Source organism: Kryptolebias marmoratus, linkage group LG11 (assembly GCF_001649575.2).
Source record: "Kryptolebias marmoratus isolate JLee-2015 linkage group LG11, ASM164957v2, whole genome shotgun sequence".
Taxonomy (NCBI): domain Eukaryota; kingdom Metazoa; phylum Chordata; class Actinopteri; order Cyprinodontiformes; family Rivulidae; genus Kryptolebias; species Kryptolebias marmoratus.
This window is the reverse complement of record NC_051440.1, coordinates 17,460,682-17,488,105: the sequence shown is the minus strand read 5'-3', so window position 1 is coordinate 17,488,105 and position 27,424 is coordinate 17,460,682. Positions and strand designations below refer to the sequence as shown.

At 39.9% G+C, this 27,424-nt stretch overlaps 2 protein-coding genes across 4 annotated transcripts in view; one reads left to right on the top strand and one right to left on the bottom strand.

The window, feature by feature from the left end:
• mapk8ip2 (mitogen-activated protein kinase 8 interacting protein 2) overlaps positions 1-22,554 on the top strand; it is a 26,682-nt gene extending 4,128 nt beyond the window's left edge. Inside the window, exons 2-14 of one of the 3 annotated variants that reach the window (XM_017405953.3) lie at positions 4,490-4,595; positions 11,770-11,994; positions 12,102-12,180; positions 12,355-12,558; positions 13,445-15,686; positions 15,803-16,011; positions 16,549-16,624; positions 17,146-17,318; positions 17,403-17,512; positions 17,646-17,768; positions 17,879-17,949; positions 18,042-18,140; positions 19,561-22,554. In XM_017405953.3, coding sequence (XP_017261442.1) covers positions 4,490-4,595; positions 11,770-11,994; positions 12,102-12,180; positions 12,355-12,558; positions 13,445-15,686; positions 15,803-16,011; positions 16,549-16,624; positions 17,146-17,318; positions 17,403-17,512; positions 17,646-17,768; positions 17,879-17,949; positions 18,042-18,140; positions 19,561-19,633 — 3,790 coding nt within the window. In that variant the 3' untranslated portion in view covers positions 19,634-22,554. Of the gene's footprint in view, positions 1-4,489; positions 4,596-5,574; positions 5,669-11,769; positions 11,995-12,101; positions 12,181-12,354; positions 12,559-13,444; positions 15,687-15,802; positions 16,012-16,548; positions 16,625-17,145; positions 17,319-17,402; positions 17,513-17,645; positions 17,769-17,878; positions 17,950-18,041; positions 18,141-19,560 lie in introns of those variants that run through there. The other 2 variants (XM_017405954.3, XM_025003795.2) reach the window with 2 other exon arrangements.
• Positions 22,548-27,424, bottom strand: arsa (arylsulfatase A). Its single transcript, XM_017405956.2, has 8 exons — positions 27,204-27,424; positions 26,757-26,997; positions 26,454-26,672; positions 26,189-26,358; positions 24,926-25,050; positions 24,605-24,732; positions 24,412-24,514; positions 22,548-23,195 (listed from the first exon to the last, which is right to left on the bottom strand). The coding sequence occupies exons 1-8, from the start codon at positions 27,422-27,424 to the stop codon at positions 22,900-22,902; spliced, it is 1,503 nt and encodes a 500-aa protein (XP_017261445.1). The 3' UTR covers positions 22,548-22,899.

Sequence of the window (27,424 nt, the reverse complement as noted above, 5' to 3'; positions counted from 1 at the left end):
CCTCACAGCTTTTAACAGCGCGTCAGAAAGAGTCGAGTATTTCCAGCAACCATTTTCAGATTTTTTTTTTCTTTACACACTATCCCTTTCTCTGTGAGCCTTGTGTTTATTAGCCGATGCTCCACTTTTGCCGTCCAACTCTTTGAAGCCAGCTGGAGAAAGCAGAGGGGGTGGGGGTGGGGGGGCAAGAGGATTAAATCAAATACAGATTCATTTTAGCCTAAGTGCTCCATCTCGGCCCCCTCCCCTCCGCTGTCTTCTCATCTCCTTCTTCTGTTTCCTTCTTCTCTCTCACTGTTTTATGCTCCATCAGCTGTTGATTGTTGTTTTCTGTTTTTATTTAGCTGAAGTTAAACCTGTCAAGCGCCAGTATGACAAACCTGAACGGCTCAAATTGCATCTTTAATCCAAATCCAAATCCAAATAAATCCACACCAAATCATGCCGGAAACTTATGCATCATCGTCGCCACCTTTGGCTCCATGTGCAGTGATTTTTTCACATTTGGATCTTACACAGACAACTGAGAGTTCTTCAGTAGGATAAAGCTGTGACTCATGTGTGTGTGTGTGTCTCCTTTACTGGAGACTGATGGTCATTTAAAAGCTTCGGAAAGCGATCTTATTAATGACTCAGAAGCAGCCACAGTTCATGGCTTTTGAAGATGATGTCATGATGAGGCAGGTACTCGCGGTCAAACACACATTAATTACAGCAAAAACAAAGCATGCCCCTCCCTCTGTGTGTCTGCGTGATTTTTATTTGATATCAGAGAGGTTTCCGTCTTTGTCGCTTTATTTCTTTTTACTACAAACATTCACCATTTGTTTATGCAAGACGGGCACTTTTACAGGCATTTACAGCATAATCCTTGAGTGTGATTGAGGTTATTGAAACAAGTAACAGCTTGGTATGATCACCACTGCAGCTATCATTTACATCCATCATTTACATTTACAATATTAGTGCTCAGGTTTCTCAGGTTTCTAAAACTGCAAATGTAATGTATTAGCCTTCATGGCTGCAAACAGCACTTATTGGCCCAATGTTTCAAGTTTACGACTGATAACTATCTTAATGCACTTTTTATTAGTCCGGATGCGCCGAGCATTTCTTGAAGGAATGCACGTCGCCTGCTGCCTTTCATAACAAAGTCTAAAATTAGGGTCATCTAACGCTGAGAAATGACTGTTTTGTTCAAATCTTGAAAATATCGATGTGTGCGACCTGTCAGTACTTGGAATGTGTGTCAAGAATGACTTTTAGCTACTACCTTATCAAAATTAAACTCAGTAGCTGTAAAATTGGATGAGTTACAGCTATTTTTGTATTAGTTGTGGTTTTATTAATAGTTCAGGGGTTCTCGAGATATTTTGCTAACAGACCAAAATGGTTGCCTGAAAACAAGCTAGTGCTCAAAGTATGAGTTAGGGAGGACTTTCAGCTACTAACACACCAAATCTTAGCTCAATATTTGTAAATTTGACTGAGTTTGTAGCCATTTTTGTGTTTGCTAAAATGGATTAGCTGTGGTGGCTGGCTTGAATTGAGTTGACTCCAAAAGTTAATCAGTTGTAGGCGTACATCTAATGATTACTTTCTAAAAGTTGTAATAAAATTTGTTTAGTAATTTATGAGACATTTTGCTTAAAGATATTCAAAATCATACAAACACAGGCAAAAACATTATTGCCAAACTTTCGGCAGTAAAAACGGAAAACGAAGATGTCAAATCTATTTTTTATTATAAAAAAGAAACCATTTGGACGTGTGAACATGCAGGTAGTACAGGTGTTTCTGTGTTCTGATCTGGAAGATTTTGCTGACATGTAAATCTAGTGATGAGTTTGGGAAGCGTAAAAACATTTTAGAAATGGTGCAAAATCTCACCTTAATACCAGTGAATGTGCATGTGCTATAGCAGAGACATTATGTCTGTGATTTTATTATTTTTAGGAAGGCAAAGTAGTTCAATTTAAAGTCCTTGTTTCAGGAACAATTACCCACAGAACTGAAGGAAATATGAGTGAATTTAAAGTAAAACTGTCAGACACGTGGTGTGACAGGTCTTACTCTGTACCTTAGATGCTGTCAACACTGCAGCGGTGGCTGCATCTCATCTGCTAAAAATCCCAAAATAAAACTACTTCACTGCCTTCACTACGCTTCAGTTTGTGATTTCATTATTTAAGGTTAGAAATTTTCGGGGGAACCTTTGATCTGAATATTACTGTCTGCAGTGTTTACCGACACGGATTTCTGACGTTTTGCTGTGTAGCTGTGGGACATGATGGCTGCAGTCTTGTGACAATACAAACAGGAAACAAAAGAATCAGGAAACTTGAAAAATGGTAAAAAAAAAAAAAAAAGTCTTTTCACAAAATACTTCATGAACTAGAAGACAGATTTCAATAAAACGCTCAGAGGAGTCAACTTTAGAATCCGTATTTGATCTTCTTTCCCTGCACAATTAATCAACCTTAGGAAACTGAGTCAGTTTTACAGATATTGACCTAAAGCTTGGGGTGGACCACATCACCTAAATGCACTAACAGATCACACAAGATGTTTAAAATATTGGTAGTAAGTGTTGGAGTCAACCCTGTCTGTCTGTTACAAAAATGACTATAACTTAGACAGTTTTGCATATGCTTAGCTAAAGTATGTTGTGATAAAAGCAGAGAAGTAACCACGTCACATACGCTTAGCTGCTTTATTTAAAACTTTTGGATGAAAGTTTATATTGATGGTGTTTTTTTTTTAGTGGCTTTTCTAGATTTAACCTTTTGAGCCAGTGGGTCACAGATCAGAATTACCTTTAGGTTGTTTTTTTTTTGCGTTTGAGAGTATTTTGAGATACTAACAGTTTACGTGAAAACAACTCTGTGACATGATTGTAATTACATATATAAAAAAACCTAAATCTTGCCTGAAACTGTGGTTATCCTCAAATCTGAATCAAAATCTTCTGTCCAACCTTTCAGGTGGTTTTAGCTGTTTAGTTTATACTTGAAGTTTTTTGCCCTTAAGTAAATCACTGAATTATATATTGTTGTGAAAAATACTTAATTTTACATAAACAGACACATTTTGGTGTTTTGGTTGGTGCTGTTGTCTCACATCAGAGGGGTCATGAGCTAAATTTCATGAAGTTTGGATCTTCTCTCCATTTTTTTCCCCTGTGTAGAGTTTCTTCAGGTCTGGCTTCCTGCCTCAGTCCAAAAACAGTTGATTAAACCTGTTTCACCAAACTGTTAGCAGCATACTGTAAACTGTTTTCGCTATTGAATTTTCAAAATGTCTCAAAACTTTTGTGAGGGTTCTCAATTTTCTTGATTGAGTCTCAAGTTATGGCTCTTGTGTTGCTGGAACAAGAGTAAATTACAATCAAATTGAGGTATAATTAAGAGATGTTGTGACTAAACTGTGACCCAAAATTCTGTCATTTTTAAAAATGTTGCAATTTATTTGCAGTTACGTCTGTACGCAAATACGACGTCAATACCAATTCAGTGTGAAAGTTTGTATATTTTTTTTGCAATTTTGTGTCTCCAAATAGTCACCAACAGTCTCAGCCCAGTGATTCAGTGGTTTTAGGTTGACCTAAAGAGTGTGTGTGTGCCGGGTTGAGGGCTGACCTTAAAATGAACTGCTTATGTGTTGCCCAAAAACAGCTGGAATCGGCTACAGCTCCCTGTGCCCCTGAACAGGAAAAAAGCAGATTTTGTGAATAAATCAATGCCTCCGGTCTCCACAGTTGTCAGTCACTGCACTCTGAACACCAGCAGTAGCATCAGGAGAACTCCGATTTGTGACTTTATTATGACCCTCTGTTGTTTTACCTTCACATGCATCAGCATGTTCCCATATGCTCCATATGACCTATGGGAACTCTATATGACAAAGTGATCTAAGCTTGCGTCCACACACAATATGTGAAATGTCCTCTTCTTAGCAGGAAAGCTGCATTGCAGCATTTCCTTCAATACATTGCATGTCAGCTGCTGCAGACTTGGGAGCCTGCTGAACGTAATGAAGCAAAGATGAAATAGAACTTGGAGAGCCAAACTTGCTTTGCCACAGGTCATTACAGAGACATACTGTATAGGCCTCCCTGCTGTGTATGAAAGCTCAGAAACTTTGGTGTAAGCAGCAACTACCAGCTATTCATATTACAGGATCCTCAACTGACTATCAGTACATTCAGACTGACATATATATATATCAATGTGTCACACCTTGCTTGGATATCTTCCCATAAGAAGAGAGGAGATGGTGGATTTTTGGGTTGTTGTGTGAATCTACTGAGACCCAAACAGAACCTGACAACCTAAAGCCAGGTTTTCCCTAAAACAAGATGGAGCGTGGGCATGAAAAAACAAGAAGAAATCCTCTCCTTCAGTTTTCACCAGTGAAGGAAACATCTTTTAGTCATCAGAATTATTGAACAAAAATGTAGTAAAAATAGTGTCTCTTGTGTATTTTTTAGGCCATCCCACGACATTAGCCTGGAGGAGTTTGATGATGAAGATCTCTCTGAAATCACAGACGACTGTGGGATTGGACTCAACTATGACTCTGATCCGTATGAAAAGGTGAGAATTTGTTTTCATATTTTATCATTTTAGGGTGTTTTATCCAATCTTGTGCTCTGTCACTGACATGTAAGCAGTCTTCTCTGTGATTAACTTCTTGTCCATTAATATAAAATCACTTATAAGGGTTAAAACAAGTAAGGCCTCTGATTGGTTTCAAAAGTCAGTTTTTCTGACTTAGAAACTTTAAATGAAGTCATGTATATTCTGCTATTTGGGAAGAATAATTTACACAATCAAGAACTTGTCCAGCTGCCACTGCAGGTGCTATAGTCTTAGTTTACTAAAAAAGGACGCTCACGTTAATGTTACATCCTACTTTAAACAAAACTGAATTCAATTAAAATTTGTAAGAGCGGCCAGTCCCTTTGTCCCTCTGGGGGTGTAAGAGTATGGAACAAATTTGGTCAAAGTTTTTCATAGTACTTTGTGAGCTCAAATGTAATAATTCAGAGAAACTATGTGACTGGACAGCATGCACCTAAATTATTCAGATATGAAGTCAACCTTAGTTTAGCTTTATTTATGAGCAGAACACTTAAAGTTATCCGGGTCTTTAGATCTTTGGGAGACAACTGTTAGCGTTACAGATACATATATCTGAGTATCATCACATTTATGCACCTATTAAAAGTAAATTTAAATAAGCACTACAGAACTTCATGAACTGGAATCTCTCAGATAGATATGACTAAAATTACTCAGTTGCAGCTCCTTTATTTCCATCAACATGTTCAAGCCTCTGTAATAAAATGTTGTGAGATAACACTGAGATCTGACAGAAACAAAAAAAAATAACTTACAAAACTAGGAGTAGACACAAGGATTAACCAGGGAAGCATAGAAAGGCATAAAAACGCACAATGCACCAACAAAGGCAAGGAGAAAACAAAGGGGAATATATGGAACTGAAATTGATAACAAACTGAAAACACCTGAGCTGATAGCAACGGGGAACATCTGAGAGAAGGCGGGGCAGGAGGACAGAGTTGAGAGCTGAGGAGAGGCACACAAGGAACTAAACAGATGGGAAAATGGCCGACACAAAGAAACAATCAAGAAAAAACACAAAGGTACAAACATAAACAACAAAAAACTGAACTCCTGAGAGATTGTACCACATAGACTTGCAGAATGATGTAATCTTAAGGCCTGGTTTGGCCCCAAATTGTATTTACCTCTTGCTGTAGTCATGGAATGAAAAGCATGCAATACTGTAGATTAATCTTACTCTGTGACAAAGGAATGATAAGACCTTCTACTCTTTCATGTGGCATCAGTGCTGTCAAATGTAACAGAGAAAATGTGCACCTGAAATAATGGGTCGAGCTGGTTTTAAAATAAATGAGAATCAGAGGTCAGTTAGCAACATAAATCCTCATCTACTAAAAGGACACGTTACAAATGTAAATTTAAAGTTCTGAAAATGAAACAGGGAACCTAACTCATTATTGTCTTTTATCTTCTAAGAGCTTTGGGTCTGAGTGACCTGACTTATCTGCAGTCAGGTTCATTTATATGGAAGTACAAATTCACTTTAAGAATTAGAGTTTTACTGCTTAACAGCCTTTTTCAAATCTTTGAAGCAGTAGTGACGTTGCAATGTGGGCAAACTATATTGTGGCTCACCAAACGCCAAACCTGCCAAACCTGGATCTTTGCAGGTTGTTTCATGGGTGTATTTTTCAACTAACACGCTCTCAGTCATCAACACTTGTAGAACTTTTGACTTAAATGGAGGCTTTATCTAAGAAAGTTTGTCCCCCCTTGTCTGGTTTTAACCAATCTACAAATACTACTTTGATCTGGGTGACAGTTCTACAGCCATTGATTTACTCAACATATAGTTTCAGTTTCATGCAGCTCTTTCAGTAACAATCATTCAGAAACTTTTACGGATTTTAAACAGATGAGTAAATCGCTCTACCATCTAAAATTGACCATTTAACCTTTGCTGCTATCCGACCATCTTATACCAACATTTTCCAGTGATTTGATACTTATTTTGTTTTTCTCTGTCTATCTTATGGGATGTAAATGTTTTATGCTGGTGGCATGGAGCCACAGCTGCAGCAGAGGGTGGGTGACCCAGTGCAGTTTGCTGCTATGCAGAGACAACCTCCTTCCCTCCCTCCCTCCCTTGTGTATATCCCTCTCTCCCTCCCTGTGCAGAGTGTTGCTTGGAGACAGAGCTCACACTCCCTTTTCGTTCTCTGCCACCCTTCCACTCTTCTCCCCCAAAGCCTTCCTTCCTCATCCCTCTTGCTCTCTCATCCCTGCCGAGGTGCCTGCGAATGGGGATTTAACTCAGCGATGGTTAAGCTCCCGGCATAAATATGAGCTCGATATGGTGCTTTTCCCTCCTCTTAATCCACAATGAAAACACATTATGGAAGGCCAGCAGAGGTCATTTGGAACAGAGCTGTTTTTGTGTGACACACAAGAAGACATTCACAGGGAGAAAGCTGAAATATCATACAGTAGTTAACCCTGCATCAGTGCCCCCTTTCTGCTTTCATGACCGCCCACGTGTTTAAACACAAGCACATCATCAGGAAATCTGACTGCTCACTTCACAAACATGAAAGCACGGGGTAGAGACAGCGTCGGCCATTGTTAGCTTACATCATTGCCCCGAGGAGGTAATCTTTCTGACATGGGATGGATGGGACACACATACACTGTTGCCTTCTGAGTATGTGTGTGTGTGTCGGTATGTTTAGATGACAGGGGGGAAAAAAAGGCCAGACAGAGGATTTCATGGACAGTGTGCTTCACATGGTACTTGATTTTGCTTGCATCAGTGAGGTCTGTGACACTTTGTCAGCTCATCATCGTCATCAGCAGTCATTCCCTCATCACACTCACTCTGCTGATAAAGACGGAAGCTTGAGGGGTGGGGGTGGGAGGCTTCAGGGGGTTATTCTCAGTATGATCCAGTAACATTGGGCAGCATGTCTTTGATGTTGAAGAGGAGCAGCAAATCTCAATCACGATAATATCCTCCAGCCCCAATCCAAAGCTGTGGTGAATTGTAATTTGTTAATCTTTATAACTCATAAAGTTATTTTTACCATGAGTGCACATACATGTGATGGAAACAAACTGAGACACATTGTACCCCTTCCCTTTTCTGTTTTTGAATACACACACACACACACACACACACACACACACACACACACACACACACACACACCCTGCTGCTCTTTGCCTCATCTCACCCCTGATTCTTCACTTCCTGTCTTTCTAATAGCTATCTTCGTCTCTCTAGAGCCCTGATTGAACAGCATGATTGCATGCATAATTCAGTATGTGACAGAGCAGTGGTGTCTGTGTCTTAGCTCGTAATTTAAAATGGTGAAATTTACAAATACATTCGTACAGATTACTACAAGAATTATTCATAATCATTAGTATTTGTATTTATGGTTTGCTTATTTGGAACCCTGCACAAACACTTCAACCATACTCACTTAGAACTGAATAACCTTACCTTGCATATTTTTTGGACTGCTGCAACAAAATAAAAAACTTAAAAATCACAGGCAGGTACAGGGAAAACGTATCTACTCAAGAAAAACCGTCAGCTAAAATATAATCAGAAATTGTCTCATTTAGAGGTGACAAAATGCCTACATAGCTGCTCATTAAAAATAGAGTTCTGATTCCTTAGAGTGGGGTTCTGTGGAAAGGTTATGAACAATTTATATCTTACAGTATGTGTTGTAGATTGCTTTTTAAACAGCCTCACTTTGGAGAAACAGAGTTTATTTCTGACCTGAATGTTGAGCTAAGGGCTAATCTGATTGAGGCCAGAACTAAAGCGGATCGCTGCCATCTTAAAACAACTGCGGTCTGCAAAAATTCATAGTGGTTCATGCAAATTTAGTTTTATAAACATTTACTTTACCATCATCAGTTTTGCATTGCATGGTTATTTACATAAAATTCTGTGGTCATTCACAAGCACAAATAGCCTCAGCGACAGCTAGCTGTAACATTTTTGGTGCAGTTTGGGGTACTTTCAGCTGAAATATCATGTTGTTTCTGCTGGAATAATTCTGTAATGCGAAACTGTGTAAAGGTTTGCATGAAGCACTATAAAATGTTTGAGGCTGGAGTTTTTTTAAGACGGCAGCAATCAACTTTGTCTTGGCCTCGCTTGGAATAGCCATTACCTTATTAATTCAGTAAGAATTAAACTCTTTCTCCAAACTGAGGTTGTTCAAAGAGCTATCTATAAGAGGTAAGATTTTAATGGTTCATAATATTTCCACAGAACCACACTTCACAAGATCTGAACAGTCTCTTCAATGTTACTAAAGGTGCAATTATTTAACTCTAAATAACAAACACGTTTTTGTCTCTTTAAGTTTAAACCAAGGTCCACAGGGAATACCTGACTGATTATTTCTATTCTTTACTGTGTTTTTTGCAACTCCACCACATGAGGAATTCTACTCTACAAACACAAATTACACCGGACAAACAAAAATGATCCCTATTTGTTTCTGGTTCCTTTAAAACAACAACATTAATTTACTTGAAATACCAAGTAAATATTTATAGATCCTAGCACTTCATCATAATGTCACGATGGTCATTAAAAAACTGACACTTTATGCCAGCCCCACAGTAAATGATGAGAAAAGCCCAGCATATCTGCCGCAATCATTGAGCACAGCCTTTATGGGTTATAAGCTGTTGTTATTTAGTCTCCCCCAGCTGTTTGGTGCTTCCTCTATAAACCCCTCCTGTTATCGGCTCAACCCCCCACCTTAGCATCCAATTTATTCCCTAAAATTTATGGTTCCCTGGTTTCCCCTTTCACTTGGAGATCATATGTCTCATGATTTCCTCTGTTAGCTTGTCAGCTCAATAGCCAAGATGGCCCTGCAGTTTGACCTGAAGTCTCTATTCTCTTTGATAAACGTAGTCTTCTAAAGTGTGGCTGCCATCTCACAGATCTTCTGATTTGCAGCCGCAGCAGAGCCAATAAGTATAGAATTAGCTGTGCTGAATGAGCCTACAGTCTCCTAATTGGATATCAAAAAGCTGCTCTGCTTTTAAGCATTTTTTTGTTACAGTTACATCTCTGCTAGGTGCTGCTGCAGGAGAGCAGAAATAAATGTATAAATGTCATCCGCCTGTAGCTGAAGTAAAGCTGTTGAAAAACTGTTTGGGTGCACGAGTGTCTTGGAATATTGAGATAATTGAATTTACTCTGAAACCATTTGCTCTCTGACACCTGAAAGAGCACATATGAGAGTTAAATTCATTCACAGTGCCTCCCTCCCCTGCAGAAGGGAGGCTTGCCTGCTGATCGACAGGATTGGGTGTTATGTCCTTGGGACATGAAGACTGCGAGGATTGATTTTTGCCAACACACTGCTCTGATTATAATTTTTTTTTTCTTAAGCCTGTTTGTCTGTCAGATGGCCTTGCTGGAGGATGTGTCCTGACAGTGTAAATTATTCTCCTGTGGCAGAGGATGCATTTTCACAATCCAGTTATAGATCAGTGGCTTTTACCTCGTCATGTAGTTATAGGTCAGATATGCTCGAGTGATGGGTTATTATGGATCGGTGTGTGGAAAAAGATTTCAGCTGTAGTATTTGACAATGCAAATATTTCCCTCTCTTGCATTAGGAAACCACAACTCTTTTCCAAGCCTTCATCGCATCTTAACAGCCAAATCATCAAAAATAGATATGGTAATAAGGTAAAAGTGTGCATATTTATGTGTACTCCCAAGGCAGTAGACCGAGTGTTGATTTTAGTTGCTGTAGCATAAAGTGGATGCACCAGGCGTCAGCAGGTTTGTGTGTGGTGAGTAGGTGAGCTTTCATTCCTCCATTGAACAGACTGCACTTAGAGGCCCAGAAACTGCTGTGCTTGTTAAAGTGAGAAAACAGGCAGATCGATCTCTTCATTGTTAAATTTAGAGTAGGGAATTTAAATGATCGGGGTAAAAAGAAAAAAAAAAGAAAATAAATAAATATTTTTTTAGTTTTACACATGCATTTGTTTTCATAATAGTAACACGAGCAACACTTTACTTTTAAGGTTTGTTAGTGCGATCCCACGCTTTCCTTTGTCTTGGGAGGCATTAATGTATGTGAGATATCTTCAGGTGCATGCGTAGAATCAATGTTCAAACACTGAGTTGTATTTTGTAATGTAACATTTTTTTTGTCTGCTTTTTATTTTATGCACACAATGCTCAAGGAGGTGTGGTTGACTGAACCTCAAAATCATTTAGTGTCCCGCTTTCCGGTAAACAAGATGAAACCTGATAGAGCCTTGATCTGCTCCTGTTTCATTACCCAGCAGCCCTGCCACTCTGCTGCTCTATTATTCTGCTCTCTGCTAAGTCCTGTTTCTTTCTGACCACGTCGATGCAAAGAGAAGCAAAAATAATCAGATCTGTTTTAAACAAAACAGTTGGATTCAATATCTGGTTTTATTATTTTTTAACTTTATATAGCAAACAAAGTTTTGCGGAGTAAAATATACCTAAAAAATCTTTGAGAACAAACAAAAACAGGTGAAAAACCCAAAGTATTTCAGACAGAGGGTGATAGAAGTTCTTCATGAATGTTTTATGATGAAAAAGTGATTTTTTTAAAGCATGTAAAGCTTGTAAAATCAAAGTTTTTAATCCTACCCAGTCTCTTTAATAATTTTGACCAAATTCATCTTTTTTGCTTTGTTAGTGTTTATTATTTTTATTTCATAAACCTTTAGAGATAACAGAAAGTGCTTGTTTATTATCAGAGCTTATGTTTTTAATGTAAACTGTGTTTTTTGTCTATGAAATGCAAAACTTGATTAATCTGCTGACACTCAAGGGTACACCTGGTTTTTGTGTCCTAATGTACACACACATTCATGGATGCACATAATGTGGGCCACGGCAGCCCTTTGATATTTGTTGTTTTTGTGTGTTTCACAAATGTCCTCTGTGTAATTAAAGGACATTCTGTCATCCTTCTGGCTCCCTCTAATTTTATTCATCCTTCAAACACCCCCTTTCTCCTGTTTGTTCCCCCTTTGTTGTCAGAACAGAAAATGCTTTAATGAGTGTGACTGCTGAGAGAGTGTGAAAATGGAAACTGTTGCTAATTTTGTAATATGTGCCCATAAGCAGCTTTCCCTCTCCCCCTCTCAGGATTCCCTTATTCTGGAGAAGAACGACATACACCACCCAGTCTGCTCCTTCCAGGATGACTTCCAGGAGTTTGAGATGATTGATGATGAAGATGATGATGATGAAGAGGAGGAGGTTGACCCCGATGCACCTCCATCTCCTTCAGTTTCCCCTCCTCTCTCACCGACTCTTGGCACCTTGAAGAGCAGACCCACCACGCTGAACCTCACCACTGCTGTGTCACAGGTAGACAAACTGAGGCTCTGATGCTAATCATGAGGCAAACATCAAACACATTTGAGCTTTTTTGCAATCCTCACTTAATATTTGCAATATTGTGTTTCTTTAATTAGGATTCGTTGAACAACAACAGCAGTCTATCTCCGAAGAAAGGAAGCTGGCAGGATTCTTTACGCAACCCAGCTTCACAAGGTGTGAACATCACAACATATATATGAAATTCCCCTGAATAATCTCTTATCAATCATTTCTGTTTGCATTCAGTTGTCTGTTCAATGCACATGAAGAATTAATCAAGATATTGCTACTTTTTAACACAACTGGCTTTTCATAGACTTAGATAATAAGAATCTCTTGTACCTGCAGGTCGTCTGTCTCCAACCCACTCATGTCTGGTAGATGGTAGTCATGTGACTGGCCAGTGCCCAGCCTCTCCGGTTTCCCAAGCTCCAGGGTTGCAGAGCAAAGGTACTCCACCAAAACAGGCAGGGGAGGGCGGGAATCCCCAGTCTCCTCACAGACCCCTCCTCTGCGACATGGAGGGCAACAGGCGAGAGAGGCCCGAATACGGTAACAAAGCTCAAATATCGGTCCATTCACATCACAGCAGCGTGATGCAGTAATTTAGAGAAAAATTTGGTTAAATACTGTGGGTTCAATCAATACTAGCATTCTCTAAGTTACAATTTAAGTAATCTAAATTATTTATTAAGGATGAATCTCATTTCACCTCCTGCCCGTACCACTTAGCACTACCCCTTCTTTTGTGCATTCATGCCAAAAAAATAGAGATGTCCTAATTTTTTCGTAATGTTGTGGGATGTAAAATTGATAGGGCTATCTGCTTCTTCAGACTGAAAATGTTCAAGGGCATACTTTAAATACTTCAAGCTGTGTTTACAAAGAAACTTAAAAATGTAAGCATTTTCCCAGTTGGAAATATTTTAAAGTCAGAACAACCATTACGATGTCTACTTTGATCCCAATGGTGTCATTGTCAAGCTTCTATAAAAAAACCCATAAAGATAACATTGACTTTGCACGATTTTGCAAGCTTGATAACTAATTACAGAGCATATTTGAACTTTGGCAAAAACATGTTGTATCTGTTTATGTAAAAGGGATTTGAGACATTTGATAATATAAAGACTTTTTGAAGGGTGTCTGATTTTGTAGGGGTATGTTTTAACCACTGCCCCTTGTGACTTTAAATCAAGAGCCAAAGGGACACTTGAAAACTAAAGATAAGGGCAGAAGTAACTCTAGGAAATGGGAGCCCAAATGCCCAAATGCCCTCTCAACTCCCTATATCCCTATATATATATATATATATATATATATATATATATCTGCATATACCTTCTTCTTGTCATCATCTACTTTATAATAACAGTGTTGTGGTTATTGTCAATCTCCTAAGCCCAATCTTCTTTCTTCACAATTTTTATGCTTGCAGGCTCATTTGGTCACCATAGGTCCCACTCTGGCTCCACTGATTTTACTGAACCAAAGGCCGACCCTTCAATCCAGACAGCCAGAGTACCCTCCATAGACGAGCACTCACAGTGTTCCGACACAGAGGTGGACCATGACCTCAACAGCGACCACAATCACAAACACTCAAACCGGCGCCCCACAGACACCTACACAATCACCAGCGAGTCAGGAATGGAGCAAGAAAATGATCTTGACCTGGATGGAACCAGTCATTGTTTGTCATCCACGGCACCCATGGGCGCTAACGATGGTGCTGATACACCCTTGTCTGATGAAGAGTTGGAAAAAGACTTTGAAGTGGAGTTTATGTGTAAGGAGACCTATGATATTGTGTGCAAGGAAATTCAGTCGTCATATGTGGAATTCCCCTCCATTGAATCCCATGAGCCTGCATTGTTTTCCAGCTATCAGTCATCAAGCCGCTCAGAAGTTCTCGATCAGTCCAACAGTTCAGAAGCTCTATCAGTTTCTGCCACAGTTGCAGAAGCTAATGATTCCACTTCTCCATCCTCAGACCCAGGGATAGCAGATATGAACCAACAGGGCTATGTGACCTCAGACCAGGACAAGGACCTCAGCTCCCCAGGCTCCGATTCTGATGTTGAAGGGGAGCTGGAGGCAGCTTTTGCTTGTGGAGGACCTGTGGTTTCAAACATGATTTCCTCCATTTCAGAGACAGAGTTAGATCTGACCAGTGATGAGAGCAGCAGTGGACGCTCGTCTCATCTCACCAACTCCATTGAGGAGGCCAGCTCACCTACCTCAGACCAGGAATTGGACCCAGATACAGAGTTAGAGCAGGACAGTGGAATAGTTGGACTGAAAGCATCACTGCTTCTGGGTCAGCCTGACCCAATCAAAGAAGGTTCTCTTGTACCCTCTCCTTCTCCTCTTCCCTCACCCACTATTGCGACCCCCTCCCCTGTTGACTCACCCATCTTACCCCCTGAGTCCTATGATGATGATCAAGCTCTGATGGGGTTGCAGAGTGTGGATGATGAGCTGTCTTGTGAGCACCAGGCAGATCCAGATGAAACTCTGCCTCCAACCCAGTTTAGTGAGGACCGTCTGTCCAGACCAATGGTGCTTGAGATAGAACCAGACCATGGTCTAGAGAGCTTTAAGCGCTCCTTCTACCTGCCAGTGGGGCCCAGGCTAATGCCAACTCAAGATGACTATGATGAAACAAGTGAGGGAGACTCTGAATCAGAAAGTGAGGATGACCTGAGTGAGAACTCAGATTCTCCCTGGCTTCTTAGTAACTTAGTCAACAGGATGATCTCAGAGGGTTCGTATCCCATCAGCTGCCCCGAGGAGTGTTTTAAGAGACAAGCGTCTGTATCTGATACCATTTCACCATCTTCAGATATTGGGGATGGCGATAGTTTCAATGATGAAGTCCAGGAAATAAGAGCAGAAATGGAGGAATCACAGGAAAGGGACAAGGAAGGTGAAGGATACCACAAAGAGAGAACAGCAAGAAGCCAGAATAATGAGTCCTTGAAAAAAGAAGTAATGAAAAGTTCCCAACTCTATATGAGCAACCCCATTGGTGATGCCACTTCCCCACTGATTTTAGAATGCTGTGCAAAGAATGAACAGGGAACCATAGATTTAAACCCTGTTTATACTGCTAAAGACTGTGACAAGAACTCCACACATAAACCATCTAAGAATGCTTGGAGTCAGGAGGATGAAGAGCCCAATAATGATTTGATGATGCTGGAGAGCAGAAGGGATTTGGACTCACCCAGCCTTAGTGAGAGTGTGATTAGCGACAAGGATGAAGGTCGAGAAACAGAGCCCAGGCCAACAAGTCGTTCAGCAGCTTCTCTTGAGCGCATCACCGAGGTCAAACACAGTCTGACACTGGACATACCCTCTGCTCAGACCAACCGCTGCTTTAGCCTCACTTACTCCACAGACAATGACGAAGAAGAGGAGGAGGATGGTGACTCCTATCCTTTCCTGGGCAGCTTGAGGAAGCAGTCTTATAATGATAGTGATTTAGAGCTTGACAGCTCGCCACCCATTGATTCCAGTGTGCACAATCATTCATTACCTGACCATGACCTCCCACTGTGCGAGAAAGATCTGGCTCTCAGGCAGCCAAATGAAGACGATGGACTGGCCTATGACTCCATGAAGTACACATTAGTGGTGGATGAGAATACAACACTGGAACTAGTTAGCCTTAGAAGGTGTGCATGACAATATTTTTGAAACCTAAAAAAATTTTTAAAAAATGAGTCTTTAACTGTTTTGTTTCTGGCAGTGGTCAAGCCTTCAGTTAAGATTGAGCTGTTTCGTCCTTTAGGTGCACCTCAGTTCTGAGTGACGACAGTGAGCTTTCAACTCCTTGTGATGGTGAGGTCTTGGGGAGAGATGAGGTCAACTATGTCCGTAAAAATGGGGAAGTTAGGCCAGATCTTCTCAGCTCTTCTGAAGACTCATCTCCTGAGGCTGACCTGCCGTTTTCAAAGAAGTTCCTTAATGTGTTCGTCAACAGCACCTCACGCTCTTCCAGTAAGCTGTGCACAAGGCTTTTCTTCTGCAGTAGTTTATGATATGCCATATTGTTTATTTTTCATTGTTACGAGAGTGTAAGGGAAATGAAGGTCACTTTAAATTTAGGATGATCGTCTGTGAGCTAAAGGCTATAAGCATGATAAATAAAAAATAAAAAAAAAAACAAAAGAAAAGAAAGCTGACTTCATCAGTGTTTTAGCTAAAATCACCCACACAGTATCCCTATTATAAATATACTAAATTAGTGTTTGACATATCTCTGTCAGCATAATACATTAACGTGATCTAAATTTGGCAGGGAGCCATACTCAGCTGATGAAAGTTGTACCCTAGAAGATCATTAGTCAGTGATCTTGTTTCAATATTTATACCTCTAATGAAGGGTGATTTGCATAATGAAAAGCTCATTATAAAAACGTTTTTGTATTCTTTTTGTCAACAAATCCAGTCAACTTTCATTTAGACTCCTTCACTAACACCTTTCAAATAAACTTGAAAAGCAAAAAATAGCTTCTCTGTCCGTCTCCCGTGTAGGCACAGAATCTTTTGGACTTTTCTCGTGTACCATCAATGGAGAGGAGAGGGACCAAACACACAGGGCAGTTTACAGGTAAGCTTTTTGGAGTCATTTTAGCTATAAGAAAGCAATAGTGGTTATGCTATGACAACAAAAAGTAAATAATTTTAAGGAATGTAGCACTTATTTCATTGATTCTTAAAGTTGTGTTTTGAAAGTATTTAAATTTATTCCATTCGCTCATATTGTCCAGTTAGTTTTTAGATGGTTATTGTTGGTTATTGTGTGTTTTTTGTGTGCTGTGGAGGTTATGTATGGGTAGTGCTTCACTAATTATGTTAGAGAGGAAGTCGGATGTCCGAGTTACAGCTAGACTGGAGAGCTGCAGGGTCACTAACAATAATCAGATCATCCACCACCTGTGGCCATGTACACCAGCAGACAAACACAGAGCAAAGGAAAAAAAAAACTATCAAGAAATAATTGATTTCTTGGAGGATATGTTGTGTATCCTTTTTTTCCTAATTCTAAATGAATTTCACGCTACAGCAGCATGAAAAAAATATTAATAAGAATGTTTTCCTTTTTGTTCTTCCTTTTGATGCTCTTTGCAGGTTCATTCCCAGACATACAGATGAGCTGGAGCTGGATGTGGATGACCCTTTGTATGTGGAGGAAGAAGAGGATGACTACTGGTACAGAGGCTATAACATGCGGACAGGAGAGAAAGGGATCTTCCCCGGCTTCTATGCTCAGGAGGTCATAGGCCAGTCGAAGGAGTTGCTGGGTGAGTGAAGAGAAAAAAACATTTTTTTAAATTTAAACCAACTGAGAACTTCCTAGAAGTCACATTTTCTATCCCACCACTTAGGCCTGAAAAGAAATCCAGCATGGATTGAGACTTTCAGCGTTCAGTTTTTGGGTTCCGTTGAGGTACCTTATCACCAAGGCAACGGCATTCTTTGTGCTGCCATGCAAAAGGTAAGAAAAGGGAAACACTGACGCAAACATAAAGTCACAAAAAACATTTTTGTTCTTACTAAAGGACTGCTTCAAGCAAGCATGGTCTGAGGGAGGCCTTGTACGCAACATAAACACATTTTCTGTCTGTTAGATTGCGATATCAAGAAAACGTACAGTACATGTGCGACCTCCATCTCTGTGTGAGTTGGAGATCAGCTTGCAAGGTGTAAAGCTAATTATGAGCCTGGAGGATGAATATGACACCCTTGATGAGGTAAATATTAAGTATTAAGTAAAACCCAGTAAATAATTCTGGTGTAATATCATCTCAGTAGTTTATCGGTGGTTACATTTTGTTATCTGTTTGTCTCCTCCCATCTCCAGTTTGACAGATGTAGTCACTTCTTCCAGATGAAGAACATCTCGTTCTGTGGATGTCATCCGAGGAACAATTGGTAAACAAGCAAACCCATCCTCTGTCCTCCTTTTACCTCTGCACACTGTGACATCTGACCGGTTGCATCACATTGTTTTCTTCTCTCTGCAGCTACTTTGGCTTCATCACTAAGCATCCAATGCTGAACAGATTTGCTTGCCATGTGTTTGTATCCCAGGAGTCCATGCGGCCTGTGGCTGAGTGTGTCGGGTATGTCCAAATTATTATCATAATGTCAATTACTTCAAATCAGAGACAATGTAATTCTGAGAACTCTTTTGCTTTTCCATTCTTTTGTTACATTATATACATTATGTCTAATTTGGTCAAGCTGCAGAGGGTGAAGTTTGGATTTAAGGGGTTATTGAGGGAAACAGTTTCCAAATATGAGGCATCTTTATGATCTGATGGTGGTGAAGCAAACAGATAAAACTGCAGCTCATATATTCAGCCCCTGCTTGGAGATCACCCTCTTTGGAAGGGGTTTAATATTTTCCTTTATTCCAAACAAACTGGACCATGGCCAGTTTTATTTTTTCTCACTAAGTTTGTAACAGTGAACTATCTCTATAATTGTGGGAACTAAAAAAAAATGAGAATGACTGGAGACTTGTAGACTTTAAAACTTTTTTGTTTACTTTATATTTCACTACAGAAACCTGACACCTTCAGCTGTCAGTTAATTTTATTATATCACTCAATAGATTATATAAAAATATTTCCTGTTAAGGAATAAATCAGTTTTTTTTTTAAATTTAAATCTTGTTCTTTCAGACATAAATATAAAAAGTAGCTTCATGTCGGGGTCATCCATCTATAAACTGTTCCCCTAATTTCAGGAAATGTTTAAACAACTCAGTGTTTCTGTATATAGAACTATATAGTTAATCAAACCAGCTCAATTTTAGTAGCAATTTTAATATTTACATGTTGCTTACACATTTGTGCTTTAATATTAACAATTTAACCACATCATATATAAATATATTAGACAAAACCAATAGGGGATTATTCCAAAATATTATAAACCCATTTTGTTATTTAACCTTTTGCACCTTAGAAAGGTTAATTCTGGCATGCTATCTGTAATTTAGTTGGGAAAAAAACATTCCTACTTTAATTAAATATGAAGTAATGATCAATCACTGTAAAACCACAGTCAAGACTATGAAAAAGCTAAAGTTAATCTAAATGATTCCAAGTAATAGCAATTTAGTTTTTTATTGTAACCTAATCTCAGAACCAGTATCTAAGTTTCTTTTTATTCAAATTAGTTTTATCTCTTGTAAAAGTCAGAAGAGGCCAAGTTATTTTACATTATGTTAGTCGTGTGCAGCTGTGTGTCGAGATAAATTAATACAATATCAGTCATGTCTCGTTCAGCCATATTGGATATGAATAATTGAAACCGCAGATAGTTCCCTGCCTGTAAGGGGCTTAGTTTTAACTTTTTCTAGACAAACACAAGACCAGAACCTTGGGGAAACTTAACTTTTTCCAGACTACCAATAGGTTTAATGAGAAATGACAATTTTTGTCTGCAACAAAAAGTAGGGAAATTGTGATATTTAGGGTATGAAACTAGTTCACGAGTAAAACGTTAGCTCTCACGTGTTTGTCTTTTCTTCAGTCGAGCCTTCCAGGAGTACTACCAGGAACATCTGGAGTACGCCTGCCCTACTGAAGACATCTACCTGGAGTAAGAGGAGTTCCCATGACAACCCTTTTCCTCAACAGCTTGTGTACATTCGTTAGGTTTGCCAGCAGAGGACGCTCTCACTGTTTTTCTTTACTTTTTTCAGCATCATTGTAATATACTTTTCCTTTCCTACACAAACAGGGATTCTCATTTCTACAAAACGCTAGTCACCTCACTGATTACGTTCGTCCTGTTTTTCTATGATCTTGATGGATCGATTGCTTCTTTCTTTGATTTCTTTTCTATAATATAAAACTACGATGCTGAGCACCTGTTTATTCAAACGGTTCCTCTTTTGAAATGCAAACATTATACCTACTACGGCTGTTTCACCTCTCAATGCATGGCTAGTAGGGTTACTGCACACAGACACACCAAGAAACACACATATCCAAGTGAATGGCAAGCAGCTCAACAATCGGCAAGGGGATGGTGTAGAATCAGGTGGCTGGCATTTCAGTTAACTGTAAATATATACTTTTTTCAGCACTGACAAGCAGCTAATTTGCTTACTTTTAATGATGGTATTTGAGTTAACTAGAGAGAGCGAGAGGCCCTTTATTTAAGCTTCCCCGTGTCCTGTTCAAGACATAGTGTGTGTTGTAAATATGTGTATAGAAAGTAGATGTACATCAGCTTCATTCAAGCTAATGAAGACACTGTTGGAACTGGATTTGTTCTTTGTTTTGATGGTAAAAAACAGCACGAGTAACACCTGGTCTGGAAGTTTAATGAGCGATAACAGTTGACTTGGAATGAACTTTTAATGTCATTATCTCTGCAGATATTCTATTCACTTTGGAGTAGATCCTGTAATTGTTAGAAAATCAGAATATGTCAGCATTGTTTTTCTTCTGTCCAGTCCTGAAAGTTGCACTGATTGTTGACTTTTACCACGAGTAGCTTTCATAGCAAATCATGCGACAGTTAAATTTGTAAACTGTTTTGTTATGAATGATGGGACTTTTAGGTCAAAAACAACTAAGGCCCTCTGACAAGCCATATTCTCACAACTCTTACTGTGTAACTCTGGTATTTTTTTTTTTGGTTTTGTTCTGGTCTTCAGTTTCTTTTGACTTGGACATTTCAGTGAGAGAAAAGGAATGACTAGATCGACCTGAAACACAAAACCAATGAATTCTTGATCCTGGTATCACAGTGAAATCAGCTCTTTGATACAGCATTAAAGCAACAGTTCAGATCTGTTGTAGTGGGCTTCTATGAAAAGGTTACGGTCCGTTAACACCTTACCTGCTTCAGACTGCGCTTTGATTGACCCCTTTTTTGAGAAACAGGGTTTAATTATGACTGATTGATGAGCTAATAGCTAGTCAGAGTGAGGCCAAGATTAAAATGGATTGCTGCTGTCTTTGAACAACAAAAAATCTAAAAAAACAAAAAAAGATGTTTTGTAAATCTTTAAATTGCTGTCAGTTTCACATTAAATAGTTGTTTACACTGACTTCTATGGTTATTTACAAAGAGCAACCTGGGGCACTTCCTGTTGGAATGCCATAATAATTTAGCCAAAATAACAGTTAATGCAAAATTGACAGCAGTGTAAAGCTTTTTAAAACAGAATATGCCTGAGCTGCTATGACATTTTTTTAGACTGGACTTGTTTTAAAACAATATTGTTTATAACCTTCTCACAGAACCACACTTCAGAAGATTTGAGCTATCCCTTTTACAGGGAGGTTTTATCATGTAATGGGTTTAATCCTTATTTTTAAGTATGGTGGATAAAACAGATGGTAACCTGGTCCTTCATTTGTTTTTGCCTTTTTTGCTTTAGGGGGCTTGCAAAAGGTTAAAAAAAAATCTGAACTAAGTCACAGTAAAGTATGTTGGGGTCAATACTGCAGTTCTGCGATACAGAAAATGTATCATACAGGTACTTTTAAAGATATAGAAGATGGGGGGGGGGGGTATTTAAAACAAATAGACAGGCACCACATTAATCTGAACCTAACCCCAATCGTCGCTATTGTAATTTCAGACATTGTGTAGCATTTTGTTCTGCTGCCGTCAGTCTGAATCCACATGAACAAACATGTCAGATCTGCAGGATTTCAGTGGTGAAAAGCTCACTGAACGTTGACATGACAGGAATAAGGGTATTATCTACATATATATTGCTGTCAGTTAGATCATGTATATACAATAGCAAATCTAAGTGCTGTGTCATTTATGTTGAGTATGTTAATGAGATTATGTACAATAATTTAAAAAAAGATCACAACCTGACAGAAACCCCTGAAAAGAAAGAAAAAAAAAATTAAAAATATATGTGACCTGCAATAATTTCATTTTTTATTTTTCTCAGTGAGTTGTGTTATGGCACAAGGTGAAATCTTTAGTCTGCCATTCTGGTGGTATTTTGGTCCCCGCTGACTCCATAACCTTCCCACAGACAGGCTTCAGCTGCACATTTAGGGCACATTTGTGAGATGTGACACTCCCACCAAACTTACTGACCAATGCTGTTAACTAGTGACCGAGTCAGCTGCCACTGGAAAATTAACGTGTCTTGCTCATTAATGTAATTGCCTCTGAGCTCCAACAGTGTGATCCATCTCTGATCTGTAGCTATTTGCTTCTGAATATGTTTTTCTATCTTGTTACAGCCGAGATCAAAGCCCTTGTTTCACACAGCTACACAGATACAACCTCCGAGGATGATTTAGTCCTCTATAGCCGCTGAGAAATACAGTTAAACCAACTTTCAACTTTACTACTTCAACATGATTCTTCACTGTATACCTAGAGCAAAACCATATGTGAGAAAACAAACATATCCTATCTTGTATCTTAAAAAATGAGGACTTGTAAAAGGGGAAAACTAAGAAAAAAAAGGAAAAAAAACTCACTCTGCCTTGTCATGGGTTTGGTCTTATGAATAAATTATATGCTTGATGTCTGAAACTTTTTTGTTGTCTTTATTGATCTGCTCAACATTGTTTGATTCAAAAATGTTTTGTTTTTTTTTTGCATAAAACAGCATTTATATCCCTTTTACATAGAAATCAAATCAAACAACCATGCAAGTAGAAAAAAGGTCAAAAGAAGTCAATGTTAGCTGTAAGAAAATTTTGTCACTGAGGAAATTAGTTGTAGCATTCCTTTTTTAGTACAAAGAGAAGTTTCCAAAGTAAGCATTAATCAAAAAAAAAAAACCTTCATTATAATATAGTGCCTTTAACTTGTTGTTTTTTCATTGCAGTACGCTCAGACTTCCCCACATTGTCTTCAGGAACATTTTCCCCCTCATCAACAGTGGCAGCAGGTGGGTTTGGGGCTGCAGCCAGGATTGCAGCAGGGCTCGAGATTCGGATCGCTTCCTTTTGATATCTGGCTCTCGCCAAAGACCATGGTAGCTTCAAACTGCGCCTTGGCGTTCTTTATCTGCTCCAACACGACTTGGATGTCGGGTCTGTCGTTCAGTGGGAGGGGGTAGCGCTCCGAGGGGTCAGCCTCCAGGTCGAAAATGAGAGGGGGGTCATGGGTTTTGAAGATGGCCGTTCCTGGGCAGTCCTGATCTGGGGTGGTAGCGCTGTGGGGAGCACCTGATGTAAAAACACGTCCAAGTTAAAATCCCCTCAGTTGTGTCTGTAACTCTTTGTCTTTATTAATTAGATGGCAACTGAACATGTCTGAACCGTCTGTAACAGAACGACGTCACAGCCAAACAAACGAGAGAAAACTAGGCTCGAGTTTTTAAGCTGCAGCGTCTGCTCTCTGCCTTATAAAACCTCATATTCAACAGCTCCCGTTTACCAAAGCACAAAGCAGTGTCTTTGTTGGATATGTTTAATGGCAAAACAAGATGTCAGGAGTAGATCGTAACTCTACAAGGACACAGATTTTAGTGCGGTGCTTTAGCTGCTTGTCTGACAAACAGCAGAGACTGTGAATAAGTGTTGTCAGGTGTCATAAAGGTCAACCTATTTTAATTTGATGACAACTACGCTGTCAGAACAACTCAGTTTAGCTCTCACAAATGGAAATAAGCTTCAGCACACAGAAAAATTATATTTTCCTTTTCCACTGGAATATTTAACACTGCACACTTGGCACTTTAATATAAACCGATATGCCTTTAAAACATGCTGAAAGAAAACTAACTAATAATAGAGGTATGCCTTGCTCGATTATTTTCCGGAACAAATAATAAAGAAGCAGAAATATTAATGCCCAGCATCCAAGTGCTGTTTTATTAGGCTGGTGAAACTAACAGCTCTCGACTTACCAGTCGATCTACGTTCCCACCCTCATCTATGGTCACAAGCTTTGGGTAGTGACCGAAAGCGGCTGAAATGAGTTTTCTCCGCAGGGTGTCTGGGCTCTATCTTAGAGATAGGGGTGAGAAGCTCGGCCATTCGAGAGGGACTCAGAGTAGAGCCGCTGCTCCTCCACATCGAGAGGAGCCAGCTGAGGTGGCTCGTGCATCTTATTAGGATGCCTCCTGGACGCCTCCCTGGTGAGGTGTTCTGGGCACGTCCCGCCGGGAGGAGGCCCAGGGGAAGACCCAGGACACGCTGGAGGGACTATGTTTCTCGGCTGGCCTGGGAACGCCTTGGGATTCCCCCGGAGGAGCTGGCCCAAGTGGCTGGGGAGAGGGAAATCTGGGTGTCCCTGCTTAGGCTGCTACCCCCGCGACCCGACCCCGGATAAGCGGAAGAAGATGGATGGATGGAAACTAATAATGTGACATGCCTACATGTGAAAAAGACCAATGATTGGGACTTAAATTCATTACATTCTCTGTGTGAAGTGTGCTACCTTCTGTGTAGAAGTGGGCCTTGTACTTCCCCAGTCTCAAAGCAAAAAGTCCATACTTTTCATCCAAAAAAATGGGGTAGTACATCATTACCTCTCGTTTACTCTGGAAAACACAAAGAACAGAAACCCACAATAAGTCAGCCGGATGTCGGATGTTATTCCAGCCTTTAAAGAACACCAGCAGGATTGCTACCTTTCCATGATTAAAGAGGATCTCTGCCATATCAAACCCATCCAGCGTGACTGGGGGTAGCGCAGCGCCTGCCAGGTTTGCGATGGTGGGGAGGACATCTAAAGTGCTGGCCATCTCATGAGTCACACCTTAAAGATCCAGTGAGGAAAAAGAGCAATGATGGTATTTTCTTTTATACAGACATGAGGCAAAACCAAAATGATAAACAAACAAAAACTTGCTTGTGATCATCAGTAATATTGACGTGAAACAATCAAAAACCCAACTAAATGGTAGATGGTAACAGTTTTTACTTTGGGATACTTATCTGCTTGTTCTTACCTGGCTTGATGACACCTTGCCAGTACGCAATGGCCGGTTCTCTCATCCCCCCCTCGTATGTCGTACCTTTGCCACATTTCAGGAGGCCTGAGTTGCCTCCGCGTGACATGCGCATCAGTTCAGGCCTGCACACAAACATGTAAGCAACGGGTTTGTACATATTAGAAAAGTGACGTTCCGAAGACTTTCAAACAATTCGACGACACAATTAGGCCATGCGTGTGGCTTTAAAGGGAAGAAAATCAGCCTAAATGTAAAGATATTCACATCCAAATTGGAGGATTATAACAATCAAGAGGAAAAGGGTCATTTTAATTTGTAAAATTTCTTGAGAATCCTCTGCAGCTTATGCTTACTTTAACAATAAAAACTGATTCTCTTCACCAAAGGACAAGTTTGTAATGCTTTGCCAGTCTTTTAAAGCAGAGGGTTTATGTTGTTTGTTCTCAGGTTTTCTATCTTTAGGCCACAAACAACTCTGTGTTATCACTGCTTACCTCAAGGTTCAGATAAGGCAACCTGCTGAGACACAGCAATACAACCAAACTGTTTACCTTCAAATACAGAACTCCAAGGTTGCCTTTGCCTTTCTACACTATGAAAAACCATCCGATCAACTTTTGAACATTTTGGCGAGTATAAACAGGCACCGGATCCCTGCACACTTCTGAATTCATCAGGCTGCTTTAGTCTCTTTTCATACTGAACGAGAAGCGACTCGGTGCCGCTATATGTCCTGATCTTATCGGTGTGAAGAATGTTGCCCAAGAAATGGTCCGGTTTTTTCACATGCTTCTAGAAAGTGCAATCTGTCCAATCTTGAGGCAGACAAATAGTTTGCATTTTGTGATCTCTGCACTTTTCACTTCCAAAGTATTTTTTTATATAATAAACTTGAAAACAACAAAAGCCAGACATACACATATTTTGTCCAGAAACAACAACAACAAAAAAAGATTTAAACATCGAAATCCTGGAATTGTTAAACCCTTGTCTCCCCATCCTGTTATTTTGTCCTCTTGCCCATAGTTTCCTCGCCTTTTGTTGCAATGAAATTATCTTTTATTTTATTCAGGGAAAAAAAAAAAAAACTTGCCATTTAAACATCTAAAAAATCTTAAATGTTTTAAGGCATATGGAAATGCAATATATCAAATCAAACTTGACCAGAGAGGAAATACTACTGTATCACTGTTTTTGTAAGAAGAGATTAAATGTTTGCATAGGACTAATATTAAACTAATATTATAACAGTTAACTAACCCATTGTCAGATGCAAAGAATACAAGTGTATTATTGATCTCTCCCGTCTTTTCCAGCGTTGACATCAGGTTTCCTACTGTGTCGTCCAATTCCAACAAGGAATCTCCAAAAGGACCCCTTAAAGAACGACCTGCTGCTCCTGAACCTGCATACTGTGGGTAGTGGGTGTGCTGTAGGTCGGCATGAGGGGGGGAAAAAAGGTTTAATTACAGTATAATGAACCACGATCTTTTCACAAATGCTTGAAAATGTTTATGCTGCTTACATGTGATGGATAGTAGAGAAAAAAGGGCTTTTTGTTCTTGGCTGAGTTGGTTATGAAACTGGTTCCGAAGTCACTGTAGGCCTTTTCCAGCTCCAGGAAGTTGACAGGTTGCTGTTTGATGTTCTCGTTGTGTACAAGTGGGACAGTTACAGTGCCAATATCACAAAATCCGAAACACTTGATATCCGGGGGGAAACAGGTCAAGTTTTGGCAGGGCCCCTGTGGAAGAAACAGCACCACAGAAGAGCTCATCAGGAGGAGAACACTCAAAGGGCGGTTCTGAACGTATCCCACCACACTGACCTGGTCGTGAGAGTATGGGATTCCCAGATACTCGTCAAAACCCTGCTTGGTTGGCAGAAACTTCCCTTTGTCCCCATATCCTAAGTGCCATTTCCCCATGATGGCGGTGGCATAACCCTGAGATTTCAGCATCTCAGCGATGGTGGTCTCATTCAGAGGAAGACCCCCAATGGATCCTGGGTAAAACACACCTGGGTAGATACCTGAGCGGGTCTGATAACGGCCTGTCAGCAACGACGCCCTAAGAAATAAGAATAAGAATAAGACAGGTAATTATCCAGGGAAGAGGACGAAAATAGCTTTCGAAAATATCACAAGAGCAAGTAAGCCTGCAAAACAGACATGTGTTTTAACCACTTATCCAATGCTAACAGTTTTAAAGTCAAAACGGTTTTTAATTCTATATAAAATGCTTTGGTACAGTCACAGTTGGTCAAACCTGGATACCTGGACGGGCTGCAGACCGGACTAGTGCTATAAAAATCTGTGAAGCGGAGTCCCGCTGCTGCCAGGCGGTCCAGGTTCGGAGTGAGAGAACTGGGATGCCCGTAACAGCCCAAGTCCCCGAAACCCAAATCATCGGCGAAGAGGACGACAAAGTTCGGTTTTGAAGCCGAACAAGCGCCAAACATGCACAAAAGTAAACAAGCAACGCGTCTGCATCTCAT

Bases quoted from the DNA above. Each gene is read 5' to 3' on its own strand.
- arsa (XM_017405956.2), bottom strand. From the start codon at position 27,424: ATGAGATGCAGACGCGTTGCTTGTTTACTTTTGTGCATGTTTGGCGCT. The intron at 26,998-27,203 runs GTATCCAGGTTT...CTTATTTCTTAG, and splicing joins CCGGTCTGCAGCCCGTCCAG to GGCGTCGTTGCTGACAGGCC. The intron at 24,733-24,925 runs GTAAGAACAAGC...TGGATCTTTAAG, and splicing joins GCAAGGTGTCATCAAGCCAG to GTGTGACTCATGAGATGGCC.